The 27,246-nt window shown below is 38.1% G+C and overlaps 1 protein-coding gene across 1 annotated transcript; it reads left to right on the top strand.

Moving 5' to 3' along the window:
- Positions 1-4,213: 4,213 nt before the first annotated feature.
- Cbp80 (Nuclear cap-binding protein subunit 1) lies at positions 4,214-20,916 on the top strand. Its single transcript, XM_045725045.2, has 16 exons — positions 4,214-4,368; positions 5,858-5,946; positions 6,798-6,983; positions 7,694-7,874; positions 8,054-8,268; positions 8,810-8,973; positions 10,002-10,127; positions 10,985-11,156; positions 11,660-11,727; positions 12,042-12,179; positions 13,292-13,395; positions 14,520-14,752; positions 15,420-15,610; positions 16,203-16,440; positions 17,022-17,135; positions 18,625-20,916. Exons 1-16 carry the CDS (start codon positions 4,332-4,334, stop codon positions 18,736-18,738), a joined length of 2,370 nt encoding a protein of 789 aa, XP_045581001.1. The 5' UTR covers positions 4,214-4,331; the 3' UTR covers positions 18,739-20,916.
- Positions 20,917-27,246: the final 6,330 nt, after the last annotated feature.

The following is a 27,246-nucleotide window of genomic DNA, read 5'->3' as shown; positions in this document are numbered from 1 at the left end:
TTCCGTCATATGTCTGATAACTATTGAATTAATGTAAATGTACTCATATTTATATTTATGTAAATGTGTTCACCTAATTGTGCTTGCAGGGGGAGGGTGAGCTTCGGCTCTTTGGTCCCGCCTTGGAACCGTCAGTCAACTATGCCAGATTCATGAAGCGGTTACGCAAGTACTTAAGAAAGTTGTCGTTCTTACCACCAGTCGTGGCAGTTATGTTGGGACAGGAAGACGTTTAAGAAAGTCGATCTTACTAAGAACACCACCTCGCGCTACGACACCTCCAGACCAGTCATAGCTTTATAATAATAATTTATTTGCAAGACGGTACAATGGATTGGGTTTTTTATTAACAAACTTAGGTATACACAGCAATGTGCTGTTACGCTATTCTATATGAAAGATTACACAGTGTAGATAAAAAACTAGCTATAAGTTCATCTAACATTCCCATCTCACAGAATGGTTAGTCAAACATGAAGTCAGGGGAGAATATACCAGCCTCAATACAAAAACAAATCAACTCTGAGTAAAAAATCAGGAGAGAACATATGAAGTGTAAGGCTGATCTATTAGCCTCCACTAGCAAAATCTGGGTACAGCACAAGAATATCTTCCAATATTCCCGAGTGTATGAAGTAATTACAGAGCTCAAAGTACCTCATATCATTGAAGTCACTTATAACAGGGCAATCACAGATATAGTGTTGGTGAGTATGTCCCAGCTCTTGTTCATATAGTTTAAAATTAGAATGCTCACCTTTGGGAGATTCATTACCTGCAGCCACCTAGCTGCCATAGATATCGATATCCCAGCCTAGTTCTAGCAATTACAATGTCACACTGTCTAGTGGATGTTTTATGCTGCCCGTACATATAATTCTCTGTTCTAAATATGTCATAGCTGTTGATACTCGTGCTTTCTGGCCTTTGTGTGTGTCAGTAATTGCTTTTATGACTTTCCTAATTTTTTGAGATATTGTGTTTTTTACAGCAGAGTTTGAAATGCCCATATCCAACTCAATTTCAGGCTTATCACATGCAGATTTAGCTGACTTAATGTCTGTGCCATCATGCAGGACAACACCTGTGTGAGATGGTATCCATACAAATGAGACTCTGAAACTTTTGCTCTTTGCATTAATAATGTTGATTATAATGGATGTTATGAGATGTTTGGGATGTCATCCCAAAAGAAGAAAGAAAGAAAGGGAACAAGATGGAAGATACTGGTAGTAAAAAGAGCGCTAATAACTAAACGGAACCTCTGGAGACGGTATAAATCCATAATGAACATCATGGATTATGAGATATATGAAAGGGCATTAAACTCAGCTACCCAGGAAATCAGATTAACCAAAAGATTCTATGAAAGAAAACTTGCCTAAAACATAAAGGAAGATCCAAAATCTTTATATACTTGTATACGAACTAAAACCAAAACAAAGGACTTTGTAAGACCCCAAAAGATGAGACTAACCAAGTTATATTGGATGATAAAAGGGGCAGCAAACACTCTGAATGAATACTTTACATCAGTGTTCACACTAGGAAGATTGAACGATATCCCATCACCCACACAAATTTTTGAAGGAGGTAGAGAATGAATTAAGGATATACCCATTACATGCGACACAATCACGAAGAGTATTGAAAAACTAAAAAACTCAAAAGCCTCTGGTGTGATGGATTTCAATCAAAAGTCGCAAAGGAACTGGCAAATGCATTATGCATACCACTGAAACTCTTTTTCGGAAACTCTGGACCAAGGGATAGTGACCCCTGGATTAGAAATATGCAAATGTTTCCCCTACTTTCGAAAAAACAGAAAGAGCTTGGTAGAAAATTACCGTCCAGTCAGCTTGACATCGCACATCTGCAAGCTCATGGAGAGAATCCTAAGGGAGGGAATCATACAACATCTCACAGAGTAAATCTCACATCTTGTATAATCAACATAACATGGGTTTGTTCAAAATAGATCCTGTCTTACTAACTTGCTCACATTTCTGGGAACGGTAACCGGCTATTCAGACGAAGGACTTCCTGTAAATGTAGCTTCCATGGACTTTGTTAAAGCTTTTGACAAGGTACCACATGAGAGACTGGCAAGGAAATTATAGGCACACGAAATAAATGGGAGAATACTGAAATGGATAAAACAATGGTTAAAACGTAGAAAACAAAGGGTCGTGCTAAATGGGAATGAATCTGACTGGAGAAATGTGCTAAGTGGGGGTGCCACAGGGGTCCATTTTGGGGCCAACCCTTTTTGTAATATACATCAATGACATAGATGAGATTATTACAAACCACATCATAAAATTTGCTGATGACACTAAGATCTATGGTTAAGTGGGAAGTGAAAGTGACATTGAGACCTTATAAAGAGATCTACATGAACTCCACAAATGGTCAGATGACTGGCAAATGCTTTTTAATGTCGATAAATGCAAGACCTTGCATGTGGGGCATAACAATCCCCGTCACAACTACCAAATTGACAGCACTATCCTACATGTGTAAATATTTAATTGAAAATGATCTGCCACCAGAAATCTTAGCCAAATATCCCCAGTTTGCTAACTGTAGGTAGTAACTGAGTGATTGTAACCTATCCATCACTGCCCACTGGATGGGGGGGCGGTGTGCAGGACAAACATATCAGTTGTGACTCTAGCTCTCTACATATGCCAATAACTTAATTTAGATACTGTACTTGTAGTCGATCTCGAACCCATTGATGATGTGACGATGTGTATTGAATTTTGTAACTAGCTCCTCAAGATTGTAACTTGCTTAGCTAAATGAATTTTGAGTTCAGTCCCTGAGCCCATTATGTGTCTCTGTAACCCTTTCCACTACCGCCCACAAGATGGGTATGGGATGCATAATAAATGAACTAAACTAAGCTACCTTACAGCAGATAGACGAACAAAATGACCTTGGAGTCAGAACCCATCATTCACTTAATGTTGCATAACAAGTGCAGTAAACAACCCCACTTGCATTATTGCATCCAAGCATGCAGACCTCATCTTCAGATTCAGTTATTAAGGTTACTTAACATGTATCCCTGCACATGCACATCATTAGCTACAACTCGCAGTTGCAAAATTCTAGGAACTGCAGTTGCAACTTACTAGCAACCGCTAAGCTGCAAAAAATTCCAGCAGCTTCAGTTGAAAATTATTAGCAACTGCAGTTGCATCAATTCTATGCTATTTGCAATTGCAAATATTGTATTATTAATATTTAAAATTAATAAAAAGTTATGTCGCCTATGGTGTTTTATTTCACCCGAGGCACAAAAAAATAATAATACAGTGCCCCATGAGTCTGTATACTAATAATACAGTGCCCCATGAGTCAGTATACTAATAATACAGTGCCCCATGAGTCTGTATACTAATAATACAGTGCCCCATGAGTCAGTATACTAATAATACAGTGCCCCATGAGTCAGTATACTAATAATACAGTGCCCCATGAGTCAGTATACTAATAATGCATTGCCCCATGAGTCAGTATACTAATAATGCATTGCCCCATGAGTCAGTATACTAATAATGCAGTGCCTCCATGAGTCAGTATACTAATAATGCAACACCCCATGAGTCTATATACTAATAAAATTAATGCAGTGCCCCATGTTCGTACAACCAACGTTTTCCGAACGGTTGTGACTTGGGCGAATTTCGGGCAGAAATTTTTCTGCCCGAAACGCTACGCGTACTATTGGCTTTACAAGATTATAATTACTATACTATGTATCCTCACAATCCCACTGTACCTTCTTGTATATATAAATAAATAAATAAATAAATAAATAAATAAATAAATAAATAAATAAATAAATAAATAAATAAATAAATAAATAAATAAATAAGTCTGCGCATGAGAGCGTCGCTGAACCTCCGGGAAGTCGACGCTCCTCCAGCGTCCAGCCTTATCATTATACATTTAGTTAATTGTTTTTAATTTTTAATACCGATATTAATTAAAAAATAACGATTTAGTTTCGTATAAATAATTGCCCCAATTTGTCTCCAAAGAGTAGAGCAAACATTTTAAGCTCGTACTATTTATTGACCATTTTAAAGTAATTAACTATAATAGTTAAAAGCTCAGGAAATATATTTTGAGTTATATTTTGGTTGACAATAAAGAAAATGGTGTATGTTTCAAGAGGTGAGAGGTGAGATGTATGGGAGTATAAATAAGTTTAGGCCCGGCGGAGAAACAACATCGACGGGTCGGTGTGGCTGGAGGAGGCGAGGACCTGGCAGCTGACGCCCTTACTTACCGCTCTCGCCACACATATACTACACAAAATGAGTCGCCGCAAGTTCGACGAAATGTCCGATTACGGTAAGAAGTGTCAGAGTAATGCTGTGATGCGCGGGCTGGTCGAGAGGTGGGTGTGAGAAGCGGTGTTTGAGGGTATGGTACTGGGAACTTTGCTTGGCCTCCCCGGCTTCCTGCCTTCTTTCCATAATTATTGACTTCTCTTCTGGTGGCGACGGGTTGTTTGGGCTCCATTTGTGGGTGGTGGGTATTTTGACCCAATGGGAGGAGTGGGGGGTTGGGTGTTTTGAGTCCAAGCAGAAATGTCAGTATGGAGTGGCAAGCATTTTTGCCTCAGCTCAGATGTGGTGTTGGTATGGGCAATGGGAAGGAGGAGGACGGCAGATCAGGGCCCAGTTAACAGCGACAGATTTTTGTCTTGGGAAGTGGGAGTGGGCTGCCTACCACACCTGCTGTCCAAGCAGCAGGTGTGGGTAGGCAGTTCTGTGTCGTGGTGGAGGCCTCTCCCAGCTACACTCTTACTTTAGACTAGGTAAAATTGGCACTTATGGCCAATAGAGAGATATAGATATTAGGTGTCCTTGGAGTGAGCTCTTGTCACTTGATCTGAGATGATTTTTTTTTTTTTTTCTTGGCCGGACTCATCATCTGGTCCCTTTTTTTTTATCTGATGATGAATGGGGCTCTTCAGAAGGCATGGCTTGAGGGGTCCTGGTTTTCACATTCTTCTTCATGGGTTTTCGTTTCCAGGTTGATAGGTACTTCTTTCAGGCTTGGAGAAATTTTTCCATTTCCTCTTTCTCCATTTGAGAATAATTCCTCCTCATTTTCCACCACATGTTCAGTTTGTTCCTCTGGAAAGTGATGTTTTGATCTATGAACCTGCACATGGGAGTACTCATCATGTAAGTCCAGTTCTTTATGGCTTCTACTGATATTCTCTGATACATTACATTAATGTGATTTCTTTGTGCAGCATATTTCTTATGTTAATTTACTCATAATCATATAAATTTAACAAATCAAAACAGCACATACCTGAAATGAAATAGAAGCAAGAATCATAAATCTAAAATTGTTGAATATACATGAGTACATTTTTTTGTTAAATTGTAATTACTCACATAATATTAATTGGCAACTTTATAAAATTGTGTATATGTACTATACTTACGTAAACACAAAATTTAAATTGCAATTTTTTGCCAATCTAAATGGACATTTCATTATACTGTACTCACGTGCCACCTTTTTAAAAACTTTACTGTCATTAAGAAATTTGATGGTGTGGATTGACAACATTTTGTTATTATCAAAGACCATACAAAGGCTTCCTTTATCCCATCCTGGACAGCTGCACGGATTGTAATAGTTTAGTATACAAATGTTTAGTTGATGACCTGCACGTACAGGTATACCACTGTATTTGCTTTTCTGTTGTAGTGCTGAATAGTTTTTAAATGTTTATGACCTTGTCATTTTATTGAATATTTAGTATACTGCAGTTATTACTTTAAATTCATTTACCATTTCTTATATTGTGTGTGCACAGACTCGGGTCGTGATCGGAAGAGGCGGCGTACTGATGCTGTAGAGATTGAGGATCGTCTTGAGTCCTTAATTATTCGTGTAGGAGAAAAGGTCAGTTATTAATACAATACAGTGTAATAAAATATAAGTTCTGCATCTCAGTAGATGATCATAAAGATGGTTTGTCCCTAGTCATATTCCTACATGCCATGCTAGAGTTTGTGCATGGTTGTTTGTGCATTAGTCTCGTTACGTAATGCACAGGGACATACCAGTTGGTATCCCTTCTTATGGCTATAATGATGATTGCAGTGCTTCACTGAGTGTCTCTCTTGCTGCTGCTATATATCAATTTAGAATACTGCATGATCTTTTGTTCTTGAAACAATATTTTCTTTCACAGTATATTGGGGATATATTTAATTACATTAATTAAATTTTTAATTGCATTGAGAATTTGTTTTCAGTTAATTTCATCAAATTATTTGTATGATGGATCTAAAGAGATCGTGCTTTCTCTTGCACGAGTTGTAATGTTGGGATGGGTTTTCAATTACGGTACGTAGTATGTATTAATATTAATCAGTAGATGGGTAAACCTCAGCATGGCCCTTGGACTATATATGCACCTGATAAAATGTATGCAGAAACAGGTAACTAAGATATTCTTCACGATTGTAGTCTTGTGTAATCACCATATCTGTTGCAGTATGTGTTGAAAGTGTGATGGACAGAGTAAGTAGTAAATTTCTGTATTGTGAAACCTTTTTGCTAATTACTGTATTGTGATACAGTACTTTATTTATTAATGTACTGTACAATAATTTGTGATGGTTGCCCAATAATTTTTACTGAATGTATTAGATCATTGAATTATTTGGAAAGAAGCTTGTGTTTTATAATACCCAGCATGGACATGTGACGGTTGAAGATGCATTTCATGTTAATGTTGTTATCCTTAGAGTACATCATCCCTGGAGAGCAATCTGGAAGGTTTGGCAAGTGTTCTGGAGGCTGACATCAATAATTATAAGAGCAAGATTCTCAAGATTCTTAGTGATTGTGCTGTTAAGATGCCAGAGAAGACTACCATATACACTACTCTGGTTGGCCTTTTAAATGCTAAGAACTACAACTTTGGTGGAGAGGTAAATAATGTTTTGCTATTTATATTTATATATGTTCATTTTATTTTAATTCCTAAAATGTGGCTATCATCACAGGTGTCCCTGCCTTCACTCACACAAAGTAAATAAATGTAATGTTGTACATAATAGGTCAAGTTGCCTAAGAAACCAAATTTTCTTGAAATATTATATTTTTTCAAGTACATTTTCTTGTAGAATGATACAACTTTCATTACATTACAAATGATTAAAAAAAGTTTTAATTCAGAACTAACAGAAATTTAGTCAAACCTGACCTAACATAACCAAGTCAGTAAGTTGCAAGACACTTGTTTTGAGTTTCAGGCTTAACTCAAAGCAGCCCACTCCTTTACTCCTATTCTGTCTGGTAATGTTGTCTAGAAATAGATTAAAAAAAACAGCTGGAAATATCAAATTGTGACAATACTGTAAATGAAAGTCTTGTGGTACACAATAGCCTTATTGACAGTAAGCAATTAAAAGTTATATAATTTTTTAATGGATTTATGTTAACTCCATTACATCCATATAGATGTATTATAACTATACTGTATTTACATCATTGTATAAAAACCGGGTAATAACTAAAATCAACATATGATGATCAATCGCATTACCCCGGAATTGTGACAATAACCTTACTCTTATGGGGTTAATTACATTGCCACATTTGTAACAAAATTGTGTTTTAACCAAATGGTTTCTTTTAGTTTGTAGATATGATGGCACGAAAGCTAAAAGAAGCTCTGAAAGCTTGTATGTGGAAAACAGCTCGGTATGTACTGCGATTCTTCTCTGACCTGGTCAACTGTCACGTCATATCCACCAACTCACTTCTGCAGCTGCTACACACTTTCTTGGACACAGCACGAGATGACAACTCTCCCCAAGGTAGGAAACTTAATTGATACACAATTTGAAAAAATACAAACATTCTGTATAAGGATGTATAGGATCTGTTTCATTGCCTGTATGCTTTTGTTTGCTTGCATGCATTTTTACCTATAGTTCTTAAAACACTACATGTGTTTTAGAGTGAGGAGAATTATCTCATCCCTTTTTCTCTTCAGTCCGTAGTGATACATATGTGTATGCTGTACTGAGCTGTCTGCCATGGGTTGGGCGGGAGTTATATGAAAAGAAAGAACAAGATCTAGAACGCTTATTAAAGCACATTGAGATCTATGTTAGAAAACGCAGTCGCAAGCATGTCCCCGGCCTCAGGGTGTGGCGTTCAGACCGACCTCATCCACAAGAAGAGTACTTAGATTGTTTATGGGCCCAGGTATGATTTTTTTTCTTTGTTTAGTGGGTTGCTACTGTGTGTTGGTGATTGTTTAGTCATGATATTTTATAGCATGTGTGATAAAATGTTTCCCATTTTTCTCTGGGCTGATTTCTCCCCAACCCTTGATAGAGGAAAAAAGGTAATGATAATTATTTGTAAAATATCATAAATGTTTAATAAGATGTATATAAGTATACTACGTATTTGTAACTTATTTTATTGTATTTGTTTAGAGTGGGTGGAGGGTGGCTATTGTGTGCATTGTATGCTGCTGGTATTTAGAAAACGATAATTTAAAGTGCCAAAGTTGAGTTATCTAGCATTACCAGTTTGACGTAATGAGTTTGTCATTCAGTTAGTACATCATAAGGATTAGGATTAAATCTAATACAGTATAGTATTTTAAGAATGCAAATAAGTTAAAGTAAAATTAAATATTTTTTATTCTAGAGTCTGTATGAAGGATAAAATTTACTATTAATATCTTATTATTTTTACGTATGAAAAATAACAGAATACAACCACTCTTATCCTGTAGATCTGCAAGTTACGTTCAGACATGTGGCAAGAGAAGCACATAGCTCGACCCTACGTTGCATTTGACTCTATCCTGTGTGAAGCCTTGCAGCACAACATTCCTCCTCTCACACTTCCTCCTCATCATGTTGACAACACATACCCCTTCCCATGGGTGGTTTTCAGGTATATATATACATATATATATAATTTGTTTATATGTTTCAGTATATTGTGAATATTATAGAATACTATCATCAAAGCCAAATGTTTTTTGTGAGTCATCATGTAGTTCTACAAGGAAGAAATAGTGATGAGGATGAAACACTGGTTTTGTTTACCTTGGATGGTGAAGTTGCATCCACCACCTTAACTTGTTCCAGCCATCTACCACTCTTGTTTGCAAAAGAAAACTTCCTAATATTTTGTTATTTCTTTAGCTTGAATCTGTGACCTCTTGTTCTTGAGGTTGGCAGTTTCAGGAATTCGGTCAGTTCCTGTTATTATTTTGTGAGTGGTGATCATATTGCCTCTTTTTCTTCCATCTTCTAGCTTTTGCATATTTAGCACCTATAGCCTCTCTTCATAATTCTTGTTTTTTCAGTTATGAAAGGCAATTTATAACATACTGCTGCACCTTTTCCAGTTTACTGATGTGCGTCTTGAGATATAGTCACCATACAACTGCGACATATTCCAATTTTGGTCTCAAAAGTTATAAACAGTGTATTTCGCCATCAGTGTAGTTAAAAGCGAGTCTGAAGTTAGAAAGCGTCGCATACGCTCCTGAAAGTATCCTCCTGAAAGAAAGAAAAGTAAACAAAGCAGCTGCTCAATTGTTCATGTCTGCCCGGGGATTGAACCTGGGTCCCTCAAATTTGAGCTGAGCACATGGACAATCGTGCTACATTACCTGCTAAAACAAGAGAACTATTGACATATTCGAGGCAGCTCATACTACCATAGATGTAACATTTCACTCGCCTCATGTACTTGGAGCCTCGAACACCAGACCTCCAACATGAGAAGTAGATGCTATATCAATTGCACTACCCAGTAGATCAAAAAATAGTATACAGTACTATGGTCGCTAATCTGCCCGAGTGTGATAAGAATAGTGTGTGTTATGTGGTGTGGTGTGTTTATGGACAATATGTTATTTTGCATAGATAAACAGACAATATCTTAATGTTACATCTGAAATTATCTTGCAGGTTGTTTGATTACACCGACTGTCCTGAAGGTCCTGTCTTGCCTGGTGCCCACTCCATTGAGCGTTACTTGATTGAGGAGCACTTGCACAACATCATCAAAGAGTACCACCTGGAAAGGAAACAATGGTTGGTATGAGTAAATAATCTTATCAGGAGTATCTCTTGGAGAAAAAAACATTGGTTGTTATGAGTGATGAACAAACTGAATGAAATGGGAGAGCTATTCACCTTTTACTGGTCAGTGACACAGGGAATGTGGTGCACGAGTGTGAAACAGCGGTGAACGAGTGTGAATAACCATGGACACGTTAAAGGGCAAGAATGGATTGGAGCAGATTGTTAGCTAGGATTGAATATACACCTGGTCTTCTGATGCAGTTGGTGCTGGAGTGTGGTAGTGTTTGTAAGGTTGCCAGAGTGGGCTACAAGTAGCCCACTTCTTGTAGCTTCTTGTAGTCCACTTAAAAAGCCAGCTATTATGTCACTATTTGGTCAACTTGCCAAGATCCCCATATGACCTAAGCCAACAACGGACCTTCCCTAGGATAAAATGGAATGGATGTCTAGCTTTGGTGTCTATTTACTGCTTGGTGAACACCTACATTGGGCTTAAGGATATTTAGAAAAATGTCTTACCATGCACAGAAATAAATTTAGGTCCACTTCATTGAGAGATGGTTTGTGCTTGTATGTTACTGCAATATATATGTAACATATGTTATGTATGTAACTTACAGTATGTAATGTATTTATATATACAGTAGAATCATTTGCTGGTATAATGATTAAATTTAATCATGGTATAATGCCATTATAATGCCATTAAATGGTATAATGCCATTAAATTTGGCAGCTAAGCTGCCAAATTTAATGGCAGCTCGGGAGAAAACACGCAAGCATATATTGGAGCTTCATATGCAGAAATGTTATTGTTAGGTGTCAAGGCAATTAAATAATATGTGCATATTCTGTCTTGTGTGAAGTGCTGCCTTTTTGCTGGACTTTCCTCTGAAGCACAAGATTCCTCTAGAGTACATGATTGTTGAAGTAGTGCTGGCTGAGCTCTTCCACCTGCCTGGGCCTCGTTACATTGAAATCTGCTACGGCTCACTCCTGATTGAGCTCTGTAAACTGCAACCTGCCACCATGCCTCAGGTAAGGAACTATTTGGGCTCAGTATTTCTGTTATGTAAAATAATAGACCAGGTGGTGTTGGTAGCTTGTGGGAGCACTGAGGTGCTGATGGGGAGAGATTTGAAGAGATGTTATGTACTGTATATAACTTATGTAGAGCTAAGAACAACTAAGTAAATAATGATGCATCAAATAGGAGGTATGAGATGGGTGAAAAACAAGACTCAACAAATGGTTGATAAGAGATTAGCAAGGAGCTCTCCTCTGTCAAAAAGTAGGACTGAATAGACAAGATTGTGTGTGTGGAGTGCACAGAGCTTGGTAGGACTGAAGGGACAGGACTGTGTGTGGAGTGCACAGAGGAGGGAAACATATAGTACATAATTTTAACTTGAAAAATATTTGAGGGACGGGTTTCAAATCTGCACTTTCTTAATTTTCTGATGTGAGGTTCGGTATCATATCTTCCAGCCATGTTATTGTGACCCATCACCTACTTATTAATGTTGTTATGTTCACCGCAGGTGCTGGCCCAAGCTGTAGAACTCCTTTTTGACCGCATTGACACAATGAACGTATGCTGTTTTGACAGGTTGGATTTCTTACAACTTTTTTGGGATTTAGATAAGGTGTATACTAGTACAGGCAGTCTTTGTTTTATGAACATTTGGTGTACAAACACGTCCATGCAAACATTTTCTCGTGTTCCCCCGTACCGTTGTATAATGTACAACCTGTATAAAGTTGAATTAATTTTATAACTGTTTTGAGGCTGCACTTTCCTAACTTTTGTTTTGAAACATAAATATGTGACATCATGATCACAGTAGGAACAATAGTGGATATTAACTAATTATAGTTGATTTATCTATTTATAGTAAGCATTTAATAACTTTTTCTCCCTAGGTTTGTAAATTGGTTTTCGTACCACTTGAGTAACTTTCAGTTTAAGTGGTCATGGGATGAATGGCTGGAGGCATCACAGCTGGACGGCATGCATCCGAGAGCCAAGTTCATCATCGAGGTGCTCCAGAGAGCCATGAGGTGAGTCAGTCTTGGTGCTGCAACTCTACACAAGTTATATAGCCCTTGTCTACTTTTAGGTTGAATTAACCTTTTCCTGGCAAGGCCTAACATGTTCCTGCCACAGTTTTTATGGGTAACCAGATGGTAATGTTTCCACATATGGTATGTCTTCTGATTATATTTTGGATAATTCTTAAATTCTCTTCAGCTCTATGCACACTTCTCTTTTTCCACACAGTTAATTCTTTGCATTCCTCAGACTGTTTGCCTGGTCATTGATCATTATCTTTATAAGACTGTTCAGCAACTTGGGTACATATTTGGCATTTTGTTGCTAGTGTGTCATCTTTTAACAGTTTCTTATGCTAATTCATGTAATTTGCATTAATTTCTAGCTCGTTTTGTGCATTACTATTAACTGCACTTTATCCTTACCTTTCTATAACTATTTTTAGCTTTCCAGCATGTCTCGTTAAAAAACTTTATAATTTAGTAATCTTTGTCTGCATTCCTTTTGTTCTAGGGGAATTTTTGTTAGCGATTTTATCTCGTGTCCATCTTTCTGTGCATAAAAGTGTGCGGTTGGAGAGTTGCCACTGTGGTCAACCATGTATAGTGTGAATCAATCCAGGTTAACAGTCTTATTTCAGGCAGTCATTGTTTAAAGGAGCCTACTTTATTAAAGGTGCCCAATTTGGCTCCTGGGTATTGCAATGACTTCTATAGAGAGCTAATTGAACCATATGGGTACTCTTTGCATGTAAACACTGGTTTGACAACTCCAATCTTTACATAACGGTTACCACCATGACAGTTGTGGTCCGCACATGGTGATACTGTAGTTCAGTTTAAGGTTTAATAAGCTTTTCACTCCACACTTCTGCTGCTGGCCACAAGCCCTTGTTTTACGTCATTTGGTTCTTGTACTAGTTGGATTTTCATTTAATTTTGGCTAGGAATTCCATAATTTATATATATTTTAGCCATGTAATCTTGAAATATTGCTGTATTACTTGCCTTGTAGCACTGCATGCATTGCTATTAGTATTCAATTTTCTATACATAAGAGTAAGTAATTTTTGTAATGTGTTCAGTTAGCACCTAAAATTAATACTTGGAAATGTTTTCAGGTTATCATATCGCCAGAGAATTGCAGAAGTTGTCCCTGAACAGTTTGACTGTTTTGTACCACACAAACCAGAACCAATATACAAATATGCAAATGCTGATGCTAGTGAGTAATCATATTTTTGCCTTACATGAATGTATGACAGTATAATTAGCTCTTGTTTAATTCATTTTTGTATGGATCATTGTCTATATATTATGTTTATGTATGGTTGTATGAGGGTCAGAGGCCAAACACATGGAGCTAGCTTCACCCAACTTTGCACAATGAATGGCCTTGGATGGAGAACAGTCATAAGCTAGTTGGTGTCAGCCTTATTGAGTGTGAGAGTTGGGCCCTAGAATGATTACCCCTTCCCCTCCCCTCTACATTATCAGTGAAATGTGGTTGGTATGGTCCCTAGATTTCTTTGGGATGGACAAATCATTTTGGAAAAAGAGCCAGTAAGAACACCATTCACAGGAATCAACATTCATGACTCCTATGGGGGCAAGCAGGAAAGTCAGAACAGCTCCCTCTCCATCCATCCTAAAGGAGCCTTTGAAGGCTGCCTCCTGATATATATGGTATAAGATGACCTGAGTACTCAGTGGGGCACCACATTCCACCCCCCAAAGGTATCAGACCAGAAACAGGACCACAGACCCTGAGCAGAATGAGAGAAGGAAGCTAAACCTGGCATGGAAAGGGAAATGCCAGGGACTGGCATGATTTTCTGGGTTTCTGGCAGGGATCCCAGAAACCCCTGAGACCAGGGACTGAAATGCCAGAACCTCAGAAAAAAAGTGAAGGAACCTGAACTGGTGCATGACTATGGCTTAGAGCAGCATCTGAAGCAAGTCAAGCTGACCAAAATGAATTGGAAAGCAAGACCATTTTGGTCTTGCTTTCCAATTCATTTTGCTCAGCTTGACTGCTCACAAAAGCTGCTCACAAAGTCTGTGAGCAGCTTCTGCTCATCCATTAGCCTGTGCTCATTACATTAGCCATGTATTTAATACTCCTGATCTCGTTATTATTATTCCACTGCTGTACCCTGTGATCATTGCACTACTCTGTTCATATCCAGGTCCAGTATATGAAAGCCAGGTGATATCTCTTTATCTTGTGCAATAAAAAATATCTAGTTAATATTTTTTTCATTATGATACTGTGTGCTTTGTTATATACCATACCAAACATGGAAATAATTAAAACTTCATAATACAAAGTTTTTTCTACATTTGCAGGTGATATACCTGGTGCTGATGCTGCCCATCGCCTTGAAGCTGTGGTTCGAGCAAAAGGAACTTCAACTGAGGTTATACAAACGCTCAATGAGCTTCCAAATCCACTTCGTGAAAATGATGAGACAGACCCACCATATAATCCTATTCAGATTCAAGTCTTTGTTCAGACACTACTTCATCTTGGGTCGAAAAGTTTCTCTCATGCTTTTGCTGGAATTTCCAAGTTTCTCAAGGTAATTTGTAGTTGTTAGCCATGTTGTGAGCACATGTCAAGATGTAGTCCAGTTTAATTGTTATGTGGAAACTTAAAGATAAACTCTTGAACTACTGTTCTTTATTCTTATAGTATGGAGGGAAAACAATAGATCAGAACACAAAGGGTAGTGAATACACTATACTTTTGTGTCCTTTAAACAACAGTTTCTTAGAGCGCACACATGGCAAGCACTATTTTATTCAATAACAAAAGCCAACATGTAGCATACTTTGACTTGTTTTGAATGCTCCTTCCACTTGGGAGGAGCATTCCAAATTCTCGACCACTTGGATGGCATGTGAATAGTCTCTAGATTGTACATGGGGCTAACCTTCAAGTAGGCAAAGTCCCCAGTGGGAATCAAATTGAAGCTTAAACATTTCTTCATGAAAAGAGTAGTATGTGAGAAAAAAGTTTGCACATGTAGGCATCATAAACTTAGATAATTTTTTACAGGCATCATGAACTTGGATAATTTTTTACTGTTATTAAATATGTCGTGTAACTATTGTAATTTGAGTGTATAGTATAGTTATAAACTAGATGAAATGTGCTCGTAATTATAAGTAGTCTTACTAACATGTTTAGCAATAATTGGATATTGAGATATTTAAAAATAATCTGATTTCTTACACTGCCAACAGGTTTTTGAATCAGTAGTTGGAAGTAATGAGGAAGCTCAAATCTTGGTGTTGCGTGAGATGCATGAAGTTTGGGTCCACCACCAACAGATGATGGTTATGCTTACTGACAAGTTCCTCCGCACCCAGATAGTCTCCTGTGCCTCCGTTGCAAACTGGATGTTCAGCAAGGAAATGTTGCCGGAGTTTACAAAGTATGTTTCGTGTGTGTGGTAGCCACCTCCGTGCACAGAAATCATTTGCACGTATGACAATATTAGAACACCTGGAGGTGTGAATGTGATGCACATTTGGTGTACCTGAGAGATGTTCCCCAGCATTAGCTCTCACTCTGTTGATATAGTTATTTCTTTTTTATGAACCCTGCATACATTTTGACCACAAGATTTCTGTTTAAGAAATATACATCTTCCTGGACCAATAACTTTATTACACAGTGTAAATCTATGTCTTGTAAATCAAAAGTTTAATTGATACAATTCAATATTTAAGGTGATATGGTCAGATCTAACAAGTCAAAGACAACTTTAAATTATATGGCATATATACTTTAATAGCCTTTCTTTACAATGTTAAATTCTGGGTTGTATCAAGCTTTCATCATTTGTGTTTACCAAAGAGTAAAGTGTCAAAGAGAATTGCCTGTATTTCTTTCTTTACACGTGGTTGTAAATTTCATCCAGAATATTTGTTGGTTCATCTTGGATAGTTGTGATGAATGATGAACACTAAGAGAATGTCTTGCTCTATATGTTATTTGTGAACAAGAATAATGCATTTTTTCAGGAATTACATATGGGAAATCATTCATGCCACTATTCGAAAGATGAACAAGCATGTGGGACGATTACAGCGGGAAGTAAGCGATGCACGCGAACGTCGAGCAGGGAATGATTCTGACGATTCCTCATCGGATGACGAAGAGCAGCGACCACGACCCACTGAAGAGGAAATAGAAAGAATGGAAGAAAAACTTGAAGCTGCTCAGGCTGATCAAAAGAATCTTTTTCTTATCATATTTCAGGCATGTTGTTTATATTAATGTTATGGGGCTTATATTTGGTCTCGAGGGTTAATTTAGTCACCCTACCATATTAAAGCTCTGATATGCAGTTGGCTTGAACTTCATTCTGTTACTGATATGACTACAAGTTAATAAAATAACTTAGCTCTAAAGTTCATTCCTAATGGAAACAAATAATTATCCCATTAAATAGACGAGTTCCTGGGGTCAGGCTTCAGACAAGCTGATGTAGGATAACATCGTTAAGCATGCAGCTTCTTTAAAAGCCTCGGTCATTTTCATATTGAACATAGTCTTGGTTAATAAAAATTGATTTTCAGAATTTCTGAGATTAGATGCCATCATCAGAATGCTAACATTTTAATAGAATAATGTTACAAAGATAATTATTAAGGATGATATATTTTGTAATTACAGAATGGTATTTGTCTTTATTCCCTGTTTAACTTAACATATTTGTTGTATCCTATTCATGTAATATAATTACTGAAGTGAAAGTGGTGATAAACAATAGAAGAGGGAGAAGAAAAATTGACTACTAAATTTGTCAGTTCTTGCTCACTTGCTCTTTGTTTCCACAGCGCTTTATCATGATTCTGTCAGAGCACCTTGTGCGCTGTGATACAGACGGCCGCGACTTTAACACACACTGGTACCGTTGGACTATTGGCAGGCTCCATCAAATCTTCATGATGGTAAATATATCTTGTTTTATGTTGTGTGCCAATTGGATAATAACTTGAATGTCATTTTAAATGCCATGAGCATGAGTTCCTTATGGATTACCTCCATGAAATACCTATGTCTGTGGTCTTTGATACCAGTTTTTATGGGGGGGGGGCAGTTTTCTGTTTATTTATATTTGTTTTCTCTGAGAAATGAAAGTTTAGAGCAGTCCTTGATTCTGTTTGTGTATCAAATTTGTTATTGTCCACTGTGTTATTGTCCTTATATGATTTTGAATAAGGACAATATACAATAATTTTTTATTGTCCTTGTACTGTAAAGATAATGCAAAGCTTTCTTGTGATCAGGACTTATGGAGATCTTTGTATTGTCAAAGAGACGAATTCCTAATAGTACACAACATAATGAATAATCTCAAATATAATATAGGCCTAAAGACAATTTTTATAAGCCTAGAATACACTTCATAGGCCTAGAATTTTTTCACATCCAATTGATGTTTTAGATAATGTGCTTTACCACTGTGTTGTTTATAGCACTTATTGTGATATCAGACTAACCTTTAAATATTGCTCATACTGCTTTGTTATCGTCCGTCTCTCCACAAGTAGTCAATTTGCCCTGTTTACTTGTGTACCTGTTTACTCTCTTCCTCTACTGTGTGTCCTTATGTATATCTCTGTACTTCAAATGTGCATTAGTAATATGTTAACTTTCAGTGTATAAGGCTATCTACTGCCTTATCATTTAAACATTTACATCTTGGGTCAGTTCACATTTAACCATCCAAATTATTTGTCAAAATTCTTGAATTCCTTGGCATCATACTGAATTTATTTTTTAAAATATCCTAAAAATATATTTTTCATTCTTGCTTTAATCATCACATGGAGCATAAGCAACAAAACTCTTCACCCAAAACTTTTTTTTTTTTCCTCCCTTCAGTACTGCATCATGCACCACTACCTTGATTTCTGACTCAAGAAGTCATTCATTACTTTGCATATCAAAGTTCATTCAAAGCATTAACTAGTCTACTCCTTCCTTACTCATCTAGGTTCCTTTGACTATTCCAATCCTAATGCTTACTTTCTTTGAAAACTGTTACACTTTCTTCTGTCTGTCATTAATTCCAATGTGACTTTTTTTCGGGGGGGGGGGGGTTCTAGTCTGGTTCAGGACAATTTTTTCACATTGTAGGGACACATTTTGGTAGGTGGGTTCCCAGCACAATTACTTAAACCTTTTATTACAGGAGAAGCACAGCTGATTGCATCATATAGTATTGGGTGGCAGAATTACTAGACTACATAGTTACAGCAGACTTTTTTAAACTTCTTAAATAAATATGTTTTGCTTGTCGAATTATCCTTTGGAAAACTACCTTTCAGTGCCCCCTACCACATATATGCCTGTTGTGCCAGCGTAAATTACAATATAATCATGTTTGACCTAGCTATTAGTTACTAATGCGGGTGTTGTGTATTTTTCTTTCAGCACAACACCCAAGTGGAGCGCTACAGCCAGACCCTGAGTACCCTGCTCTTCACTCAAGATCTTGACCCCCATATTCTTGATGCCTTCAATCAGTTTGTTGCTCTTCGTTCATAATTGTCCACTCATGGGTGTTGCTTTACTATTGTTTGTAATGACAGTGTGTACATTGACAGGTGCACCTGCAACCCTTTATTTAATGCACATAAACTGAACTAATTCCCCTTTTTGTAGAATATTATGATATAAATTATATTCAAGATATTAACATATTTCGTTGCTGAGGCCATTTTGGAAATGGAGCTATGTTTTGCAATATACCCTTTTTATTTTATTATTTATCCTGCAATTTAGTTTTGTATAATTTTCAGTTAAATTATTTAATCTATTTAAAATTGTCTAGATAAATTTTAGGAACTTATTAAAAGGAGATGTATGTAGTTGCATTGAAGTTATAATTTTCAGAATATATAAGCATCTATATCTACTGAATTGAAAGAAATTGTATGACCTCTCCTAGATACATCATTAAAAATTAGCTTAACTAATGTAATTGGTTTTTAAGAACTGATGCATGTTGTTAATGTGTTGAGCGACAGTCTGGATCAGTCATTTTGTATGCAAGGAATATCAGTCATTTATGGTAATCTTCAGTATTCACTTCGAATATCATGTCTCGCCTTTATTCTCCGTTGGGAATACGTACATAGCTCTGTGTACATAGCATGTTGATTTACAAGCTGTTAGTTATGTGCAATTTTTGACCAGCCTTGATGGCATACTGCTTAGGGCAAAGGGGTATTTTTTTTTTAACTTTTGGCTTTTATACTGTAGTTGTATTCAGAAGAGATTGCATTGTCAATACCTGGGCTGCAGGTATCAAAGCAGTGACACTGATAGGGGGTTCTAAGGGTGAACCTCCCTACAGGGACGTGTACTAGCTGCACAGATGATTGATATACACAAGAGTAGTTAAAGTACTAAAATAGCCTGACTGAGATGGAGCTGGGAAGTCTTGGAATTTGACATTATAGAAGTTTTCAGCCTGGCAGTTAGCTATATTAATATTCCTCAATGCATGAGAACTTGTAATAGTTAATTATATATATATACCATATATACAAAAATTTTTATTTCCTTTTTAGACACTGAATTGTAGCTTAAAACATTGAATCTGTTGAAATTAGATCCTAGAGGAGCATTATTTACACTATCTTCAGATAAAATTGTAGCTGTATAATATATTCCAGAGAGTGCTATCACGAAGTAAGAAAGGCAGATTACTCTAAGCCCTTGGCTGAATGAAGGACAAAGCGTTGACTTTTGAGTCAAATTGTGATTTCACGTTTTTCAATGCAATTACAAGATAAAAGAGAGTCGAGTATATTTGGAAAACGGGTAACTAACTGTACTGTACATTAAATCGTATCCATAGGAACCAATTTTTAAATATAACGTTACTAGTTCTTTAATGCAACAACTGTAGGTATATGTGAACAGTTATATAACCAGAGAATCTTTGGTGCAGTTAGGAGTGTTTTACCCTGTTGACTTGCAGTGTTCGTTGCTGGATCTTTTTGGAGGAGTTTCATGTTTATTCATTCTTGCTTGAATTGTGAGCCTGGTTACCTGCATCTGGAATGAAAGATTAAGAACAATTTACTGTTCATATCTTTGGAAGACTGTATTCCTTGTATTTTATATGAATGGAGTTACTGTATCTGTTCTGAAGTATTGAGAGCAACAAACTTTAAATTAAATTTTTAGTCATATAGATTTTATGGTAATACTGCACGCTGCTTATGCTTGGTATTTATCAATATAAACATTTATATTTGCAAAGAAAATAATAGCAATATTTAGCTTGTATACCTTTTCAATAAGATATTTGTCAGAAATTCAGGAGAATAAACTTTCATTTTAACTAGTTATTTTAAGGTAACAAATAGAGAAGACCCTTATGAGAAGCTCCTTTATTTCACTGGTAAATCCGGTTCATTCAAGTGGAATTATGAATATCATTCACTTGCCAATGCATGACAGTTTTTCACTGGCCACTCTGGAAAGTTTCTAAATTAAGTTATAATTAGTAGATCAACCCTATTTAATTATGGGTAAACTATTTTTTTTTATGAATCACATTGAATCATTTTGTGTAAATCTCTAGGTAAAGCTGTATACACTTATTATTTGTCAATTTTGAAAAATTAGCAGAAATCTCAAACTTTTATGAAATATATAGCTTCACCTCAATGTTAACACCATTCACAAATAAACTGTACACAGCATGTGTTTCTTAAGTTTTTCATTTATTTAAAATAATTTGAATCTTTGCCTTAAACATTTATCACATGCTCCTTAGTTGTCTTCAATTGCTGGAAAAAAATTATTTAAAAAAAAGAAAATGGATCAATGGTTACTGGTGGCACTTGATCAGAAAACCATGAAGATTATAACTATAACAGATAATAGCACACCTATATGGTGACCACTGCAGCCAACCATTGGTGGAGCAGCCTCGTGTCCTCTACAATAAAGGTTAGGAAGTTAGGCTGGAATGTAAATTTATAATAGTAATGCATTCTGTCACTTCTCCTGCACCCGTTCCCTCTGCCTCTCCCTCCCACCTTTTCATTGTGCATTTGACAAGAAGCGTTGAAGGTAGAACTACTGGACAATAAGGCACGAGTGCATACGGGCAATGTGTAAAATCCTGACTGGTCTTCAGTTGGAAGCCACAAGACCCCTAGAGGATTAAGTGGAATTCCAGGTTGCATTGCCTCTGACCATGTCATTGTTTAGTGGTCTAGGGCATTTAGTTGCCAATACCAAGAGAATGGATTCGAATCCTCCTCATGGCTCCTACTGAATTTCTCATTGATTCAATGACAATAACAGCATAAAATTAGTTTTAACACTATGAACAATCAATCCTACATTTCATACTTCATAGGATTTATTGGGATTTGGAACAGGAGTCAGTCCATTACACACAGAAATCACAGTAAAGTGATGCATCAAATGAACAAATCCACAAGGGCCGTGACGAGGATTCGAACCTGCGTCCAGGAGCGTCCCAGACGCTGCCTTAATTGACTGAGCTACGACGGGCCTCGTCATGGCCCTTGTGGGTTTGTTCAGGAGTCAATCCATGTTAAAGAGGGGGCTAGGGGTATGAGGATGGCATGACCCCAGTTACCCTTTGATACGCTATACCATAAATCACCATGTAAATATCCGTGAGGCTAACCCCATGCATCTCTCCTCCAACCTCAGACAGATACAGACATTTTCTTCTAGATATTCATTATAATAGCTAATTTTAAATACTGTAGATCACAACATATGAATAATTTTTATAGATCTGTTTAGATCAGGAAAATATATATTGATCATTAAAATTAAAGCTCATTGGGAATGTTTACATATATTTTAAACACGTGATGTGGGTGTTTCATGTATAACAATCACTTGGCTTGTTAAGGTACCTCTTTCCTAGAGCAACCCGTCCTCACACAGGGCTGTTTAAAGCAGCAGCCATCCACCACAGATGCATTCATCAATTTTAACATACTGTGTATTAAAAATTGGTTTATCCTCATATACTTATTAATATTATAATACATAAGAATTCTATGTATAGTTAGGTGTAGGTTAGGTTAGGTGTTCAGCTTTTGTTTGCGATTATTTGTATTTGAAGTACTGTATGTGGGCCAAGCATTTCAACCCGTCCTCGGACCAAGTCTATCCAGCGGTCGACCCCACAGACGCATTTATCAATTTTAACATTCTGTTCATTCAAAACAGAACTTTTCTCAAATATAAATTAATATTATCATATATTAGCATATTGTTCATATTTAGGCACTGGTTAGGTTAGGTGTTTTGGTTCTGGTGGCGATTATTTATATTTCAACCCATCCTCGACTCAAGTCCATTATATCCAGAGGTCGACCCCACAGACGCATTCACAAATTTTTACATACTGTTCATTCAAAACGGGAATTTTTTCAAATATAAATTAATATAATAATATATTAGCATATTCTGCATATATAGGCATACGTTAGGTTAGATGTTCAAGTTTTGTTGGCGATTATTTGTATTTGTAGTACGTGAGTGAAGCATTTATAGTGTGGTTCGAACAAAATTCGTCGGTGAAGCATTTGTTCCGGAAGTGTTCGAACGAAATTTTAGTGGTTTATTTAGTATTAGTGGCTTTGCTTGAAACGCTATGAGTGTGGCTTTAGGTATTGTATGTACTAGCTCTATCTATAAATCCAACATTATGTTTGTATATCAACTATGTATGTACTTTTCCTGAATAAAAATTTATTTATTTATTTATTTATTATTTATTTATAAATCAGTTTTGAGTCGTGTGTAAACCGTTTTCATTCATAAACAGGGGGTTTGACTGGTGCATGGAATCACTGTTGGGTCTTTGTTTGGAGGACAGGACAGACAAATTCGGGTTTTGAATGAACAGCATGTACAAATTTATGAATGCGTCTGTGGGGTCGACCGCTAGATGTAATGGACTTGAGTCGAGGATGGGTTCAATGCTTCACCCACATACTTCAAATGCAAATAATCACCAACAGATCCTAAACACCTAATCTATGCCTAACTATACATGTAATTTGTATGTATAATAATATTAATTTATATACGAAAACAAACCAATGTTTAATACACAGTATATTAAAATTGATGAATGTGGCTGGAGAGGACGGCCGCCACTTTAAGCAGCCTAGTGTGAGGATTGTGTTAAGAGCCACTTGCTAGGTCACCTGCTGGAGGTCACCTGCTGGAGGTCACATACTCGAGGCTCACTTGTGCTTGCCGGCCGCCCCGGGTGTGACTTCATTTATTAAAGGTTATCGCATTTTGGGACGATAAAATGAACGTGTCTGTGAAACACTTAGTTTTCTTTGCACTTGGTAGTGTTTGGCCGAGTTGTGTCATCGTTGACTACACCTTGTACGGTAATTTACAGAATATAACTCATGATGAAATCTATCTAGGCAAATTTGGGGGACCTTCGACAAGCCGCCGACTTCCTGTCCTCGTCGATGCCACTAGTGTTAGTGGCTCTCAGGTAAACTCATTATAGTTTCTACAGAAGCGCTGATCTCATTTTTAATACACACACACACATTGGCATCTTTATTATCATCATTAATTGCCCGTGGCATCTTAAGGGTGCTTGCAAACGCCATCTATGGGTGTAACATGGCAATATTAACAGTAACTCCTTGCTTGAGATATATATCTCAACAGTCAGTCCCCAATTGGCCAGTGGGCACACTTCCTTACACTTGATGTTTCTGTTCTCCTAGCAGTAAATATTTAAAAATGCACTTAAAAGTTAGGAAGAAGGGTAATGCTTTATGTGTTATAATATAACATTAACAACTGACAAATGTCACTTGATAATGTAACAAGACTTGATGCCGCTCGCTAACATTTAGGCTGCCAAATGTCACCTTTTGTTTAAACCAAAATTTCTTGTGAGTTATGTCTAGTGTGGCGGTGTCCTTACCTTGGTGAGGCAGGTGTGAGGAGACTCATGAGGTGAGGCAGGTGTGAGGAGACTCATGAGGTGAGGCAGGAGTGAGGAGACTCATGAGGTGAGGCAGGTGTGAGGAGACTCATGAGGTGAGGCAGGTGTGAGGAGACTCATGAGGTGAGGCAGGTGTGAGGAGACTCATGAGGTGAGGCAGGTGTGAGGAGACTCATGAGGTGAGGCAGGTGTGAGAAGACTCATGAGGTGAGGCAGGTGTGAGGAGACTCATGAGGTGAGGCAGGTGTGAGGAGACTCATGAGGTGAGGCAGGTGTGAGGAGACTCATGAGGTGAGGCAGGTGTGAGGAGACTCATGAGGTGAGGCAGGTGTGAGGAGACTCATGAGGTGAGGCAGGTGTGAGGAGACTCATGAGGTGAGGCAGGTGTGAGGAGACTCATGAGGTGAGGCAGGTGTGAGGAGACTCATGAGGTGAGGCAGGTATGAGAAGACCCATGAGGTGAGGCAGGTATGAGAAGACTCATGAGGTGAGGCAGGTGTGAGGAGACTCATGAGGTGAGGCAGGTGTGAGGGTACAGGTCAGACAGAGATGTAACGATGAGTCAGGCATTGTACTCCTCTTGTCAGCTGAGACATCCTCAAAATTTTTCCTTGAAATTACCTTAGCTTGGCGTGAGAAGGAATAATGTGCAGCCTCCAGCCTCCATGAGGCCCGTCCCGTCCTCATGAACAATGACATGAGCTTCCTAACTAATACGTCGCATTTTTGACGTTATAGTTACAGATTCAAATACGTTACAAATTCGACCTATTTAAGAAAAATATCGGCTCGCAAATATTCACGTTTTCTATGCATCGGACTTGATATAGGTTAGGTGGGTTGATTAGATTCGTATGTTTCTGGTAGAATTTTTTATGGAGTGGCAATTCAAGCAAGCCTTTTTTTTTCTTTTTTTATGCACCTCATACCCATGCCGTGGGTGGTGGTGGAAAGGGTTACAGGGGCACATAATCAAGCGGGGCCGGGGTTCGAGCCCTCCAGTGCCTCACACCAAAGAATAATTCATCAATGTTAACATGCTAGTCATTCAAAATATTCAACATTCAAAATGTATTTCTTACATATAAATTAATATTATAGATTGCCATAGTGTGCATATTTTTTGACTTAGGTAAAGCGAGGTGTTCAGGTTTTGTATTTGTAGGATGAGGCTCTCTGGTGTATGTTATTGTTGTTGTTGGGTTAGATTTAGCTACTCTGAACTAAAATTTCCACATAGCACGGGGCTATAGTGAGCCCGTAATTGAGTTCTGTTATTCACGATAACTTATTAATGTGATATTTGGATCAAACATTTAAATGAAGGTAAAGTTTCCTTTTTTTGTACTAGTTTTAGTATTTTTGTTTTAATAACATTATCCTGGTGGCGAATATAGATACACAATGTTCACTAGTGTGTCCCATTCGACGAGGAACCTCGGGGAAACAAACATGCCAGGAATTAGAACTGGAGCAGAGGAAGAACATTTTGAGGAGCCAACCTGACAGCCTCTTGATCAACTCCTCCCGTCAAGCCTTCCACCCCCCGAGAGTGCCGGGTGTGGGATGATGGCTGGAGCACTCTTGGTGATTGATGACCTCCTCCAGTCTGACAGTGAGTCCACCACAAGACAATGTCTTCTGGTATTTGGGACGACGCCATGCTATAATATCAGTTTTGTATTCTGTTGCTGTGTTTGTTGGGTCAAGCTTCAGCTTCCAGGGGTACGGTCTGGGTTGCTCTGAACAAACACACACACACACACACACACACACACACACACACACATACACACACACAGGGGCCTCGTAGCCTGGTGGATAGCGCGCAGGACTCGTAATTCTGTGGCGCGGGTTCGATTCCCGCACGAGGCAGAAACAAATGGGCAAAGTTTCTTTCACCCTGAATGCCCCTGTTACCTAGCAGTAAATAGGTACCTGAGAGTTAGTCAGCTATCACGGGCTGCTTCCTGGGGTGTGTGTGTGGTGTGGAGAAAAAAAAAGTAGTTAGTAAACAGTTGATTGACAGTTGAGAGGCGGGCCGAAAGAGCAAAGCTCAACCCCCGCAAACACAACTAGGTGAACACATGCACTAGGCAGTGATGTGGTGGAGGCTGACTCCATACACAGTTTCAAATGTAGATATGATAGAGCTCGAGAAGTTCAGGAATCTGTACACCGGTAGATTGAGGGTTGAGAGGCGGGACCAAAGAGTCAAAACTCAACCCCGCAAGCACAAGTAGGTGAGTGTACACACACACACACAGGGTGGGCAGACTGCATTTTCTTGGACTGTCAGAAAGCCTTTGACACAGTACCCCATAAACGGCTGTTACAAAAGTTGGAGCAACAGGCAGGAGTAAAAGGTAAGGTGCTCCAGTGGATGAGGGAGTATCTAAGCAACAGGGGTGGGGGGACCTATATATAAGCCTAGCATGTACTGTATGTATACTCTGGCTGCCTGTCCCCAGACACAATAAATTGAATTCACATACACCTGAGGAGGATTAATGAAAAGACTGGCAACAGCGATGCTGTGACGCATGCAGCCCGCATGATGCCATTCTTTCTCTAAGCAAAATTTCTGTATGAGGTGTTTCCAATCCACAGTTGCTGTTACCCAAATATTACCTAAATTCACCTGAGGGTCTCCATTTCTAGTGGCCTTGATGGGGACAGGAGGCTTCGGCTTGTCAAAGGTTCCTCCCATTATCCCTGATGAATTTTTCCAGCTGAAATTTAAACATACCTTCTGAAGCCTACACTGGAAAAAGTCTTTATGGCTTGCTCTTGATGTCTCTCGAAGGAAACACACTCCCCTTCCCGTCAGACTTCCGTAGGTGTCCAGGACTTCTCAGGACTTCCGTAGGTGTCTAGGACTTCCCAGGACTTCCGTAGGTGTCTAGGACTTCCCAGGACTTCCGTAGGTGTCTAGGACTTACCAGGACTTCCGTAGGTGTCCAGGACTTCCCAGGACTTCCGTAGGTGTCTAGGACTTACCAGGACTTCCGTAGGTGTCCAGGACTTCCCAGGACTTCCGTAGGTGTCCAGGACTTCCC

Source organism: Procambarus clarkii, chromosome 70 (genome assembly GCF_040958095.1).
Source record: "Procambarus clarkii isolate CNS0578487 chromosome 70, FALCON_Pclarkii_2.0, whole genome shotgun sequence".
Lineage (NCBI taxonomy): Eukaryota > Metazoa > Arthropoda > Malacostraca > Decapoda > Cambaridae > Procambarus > Procambarus clarkii.
Note: the sequence above shows the minus strand (reverse complement) of the source record. Positions and strands in the feature narration are given on the sequence as shown.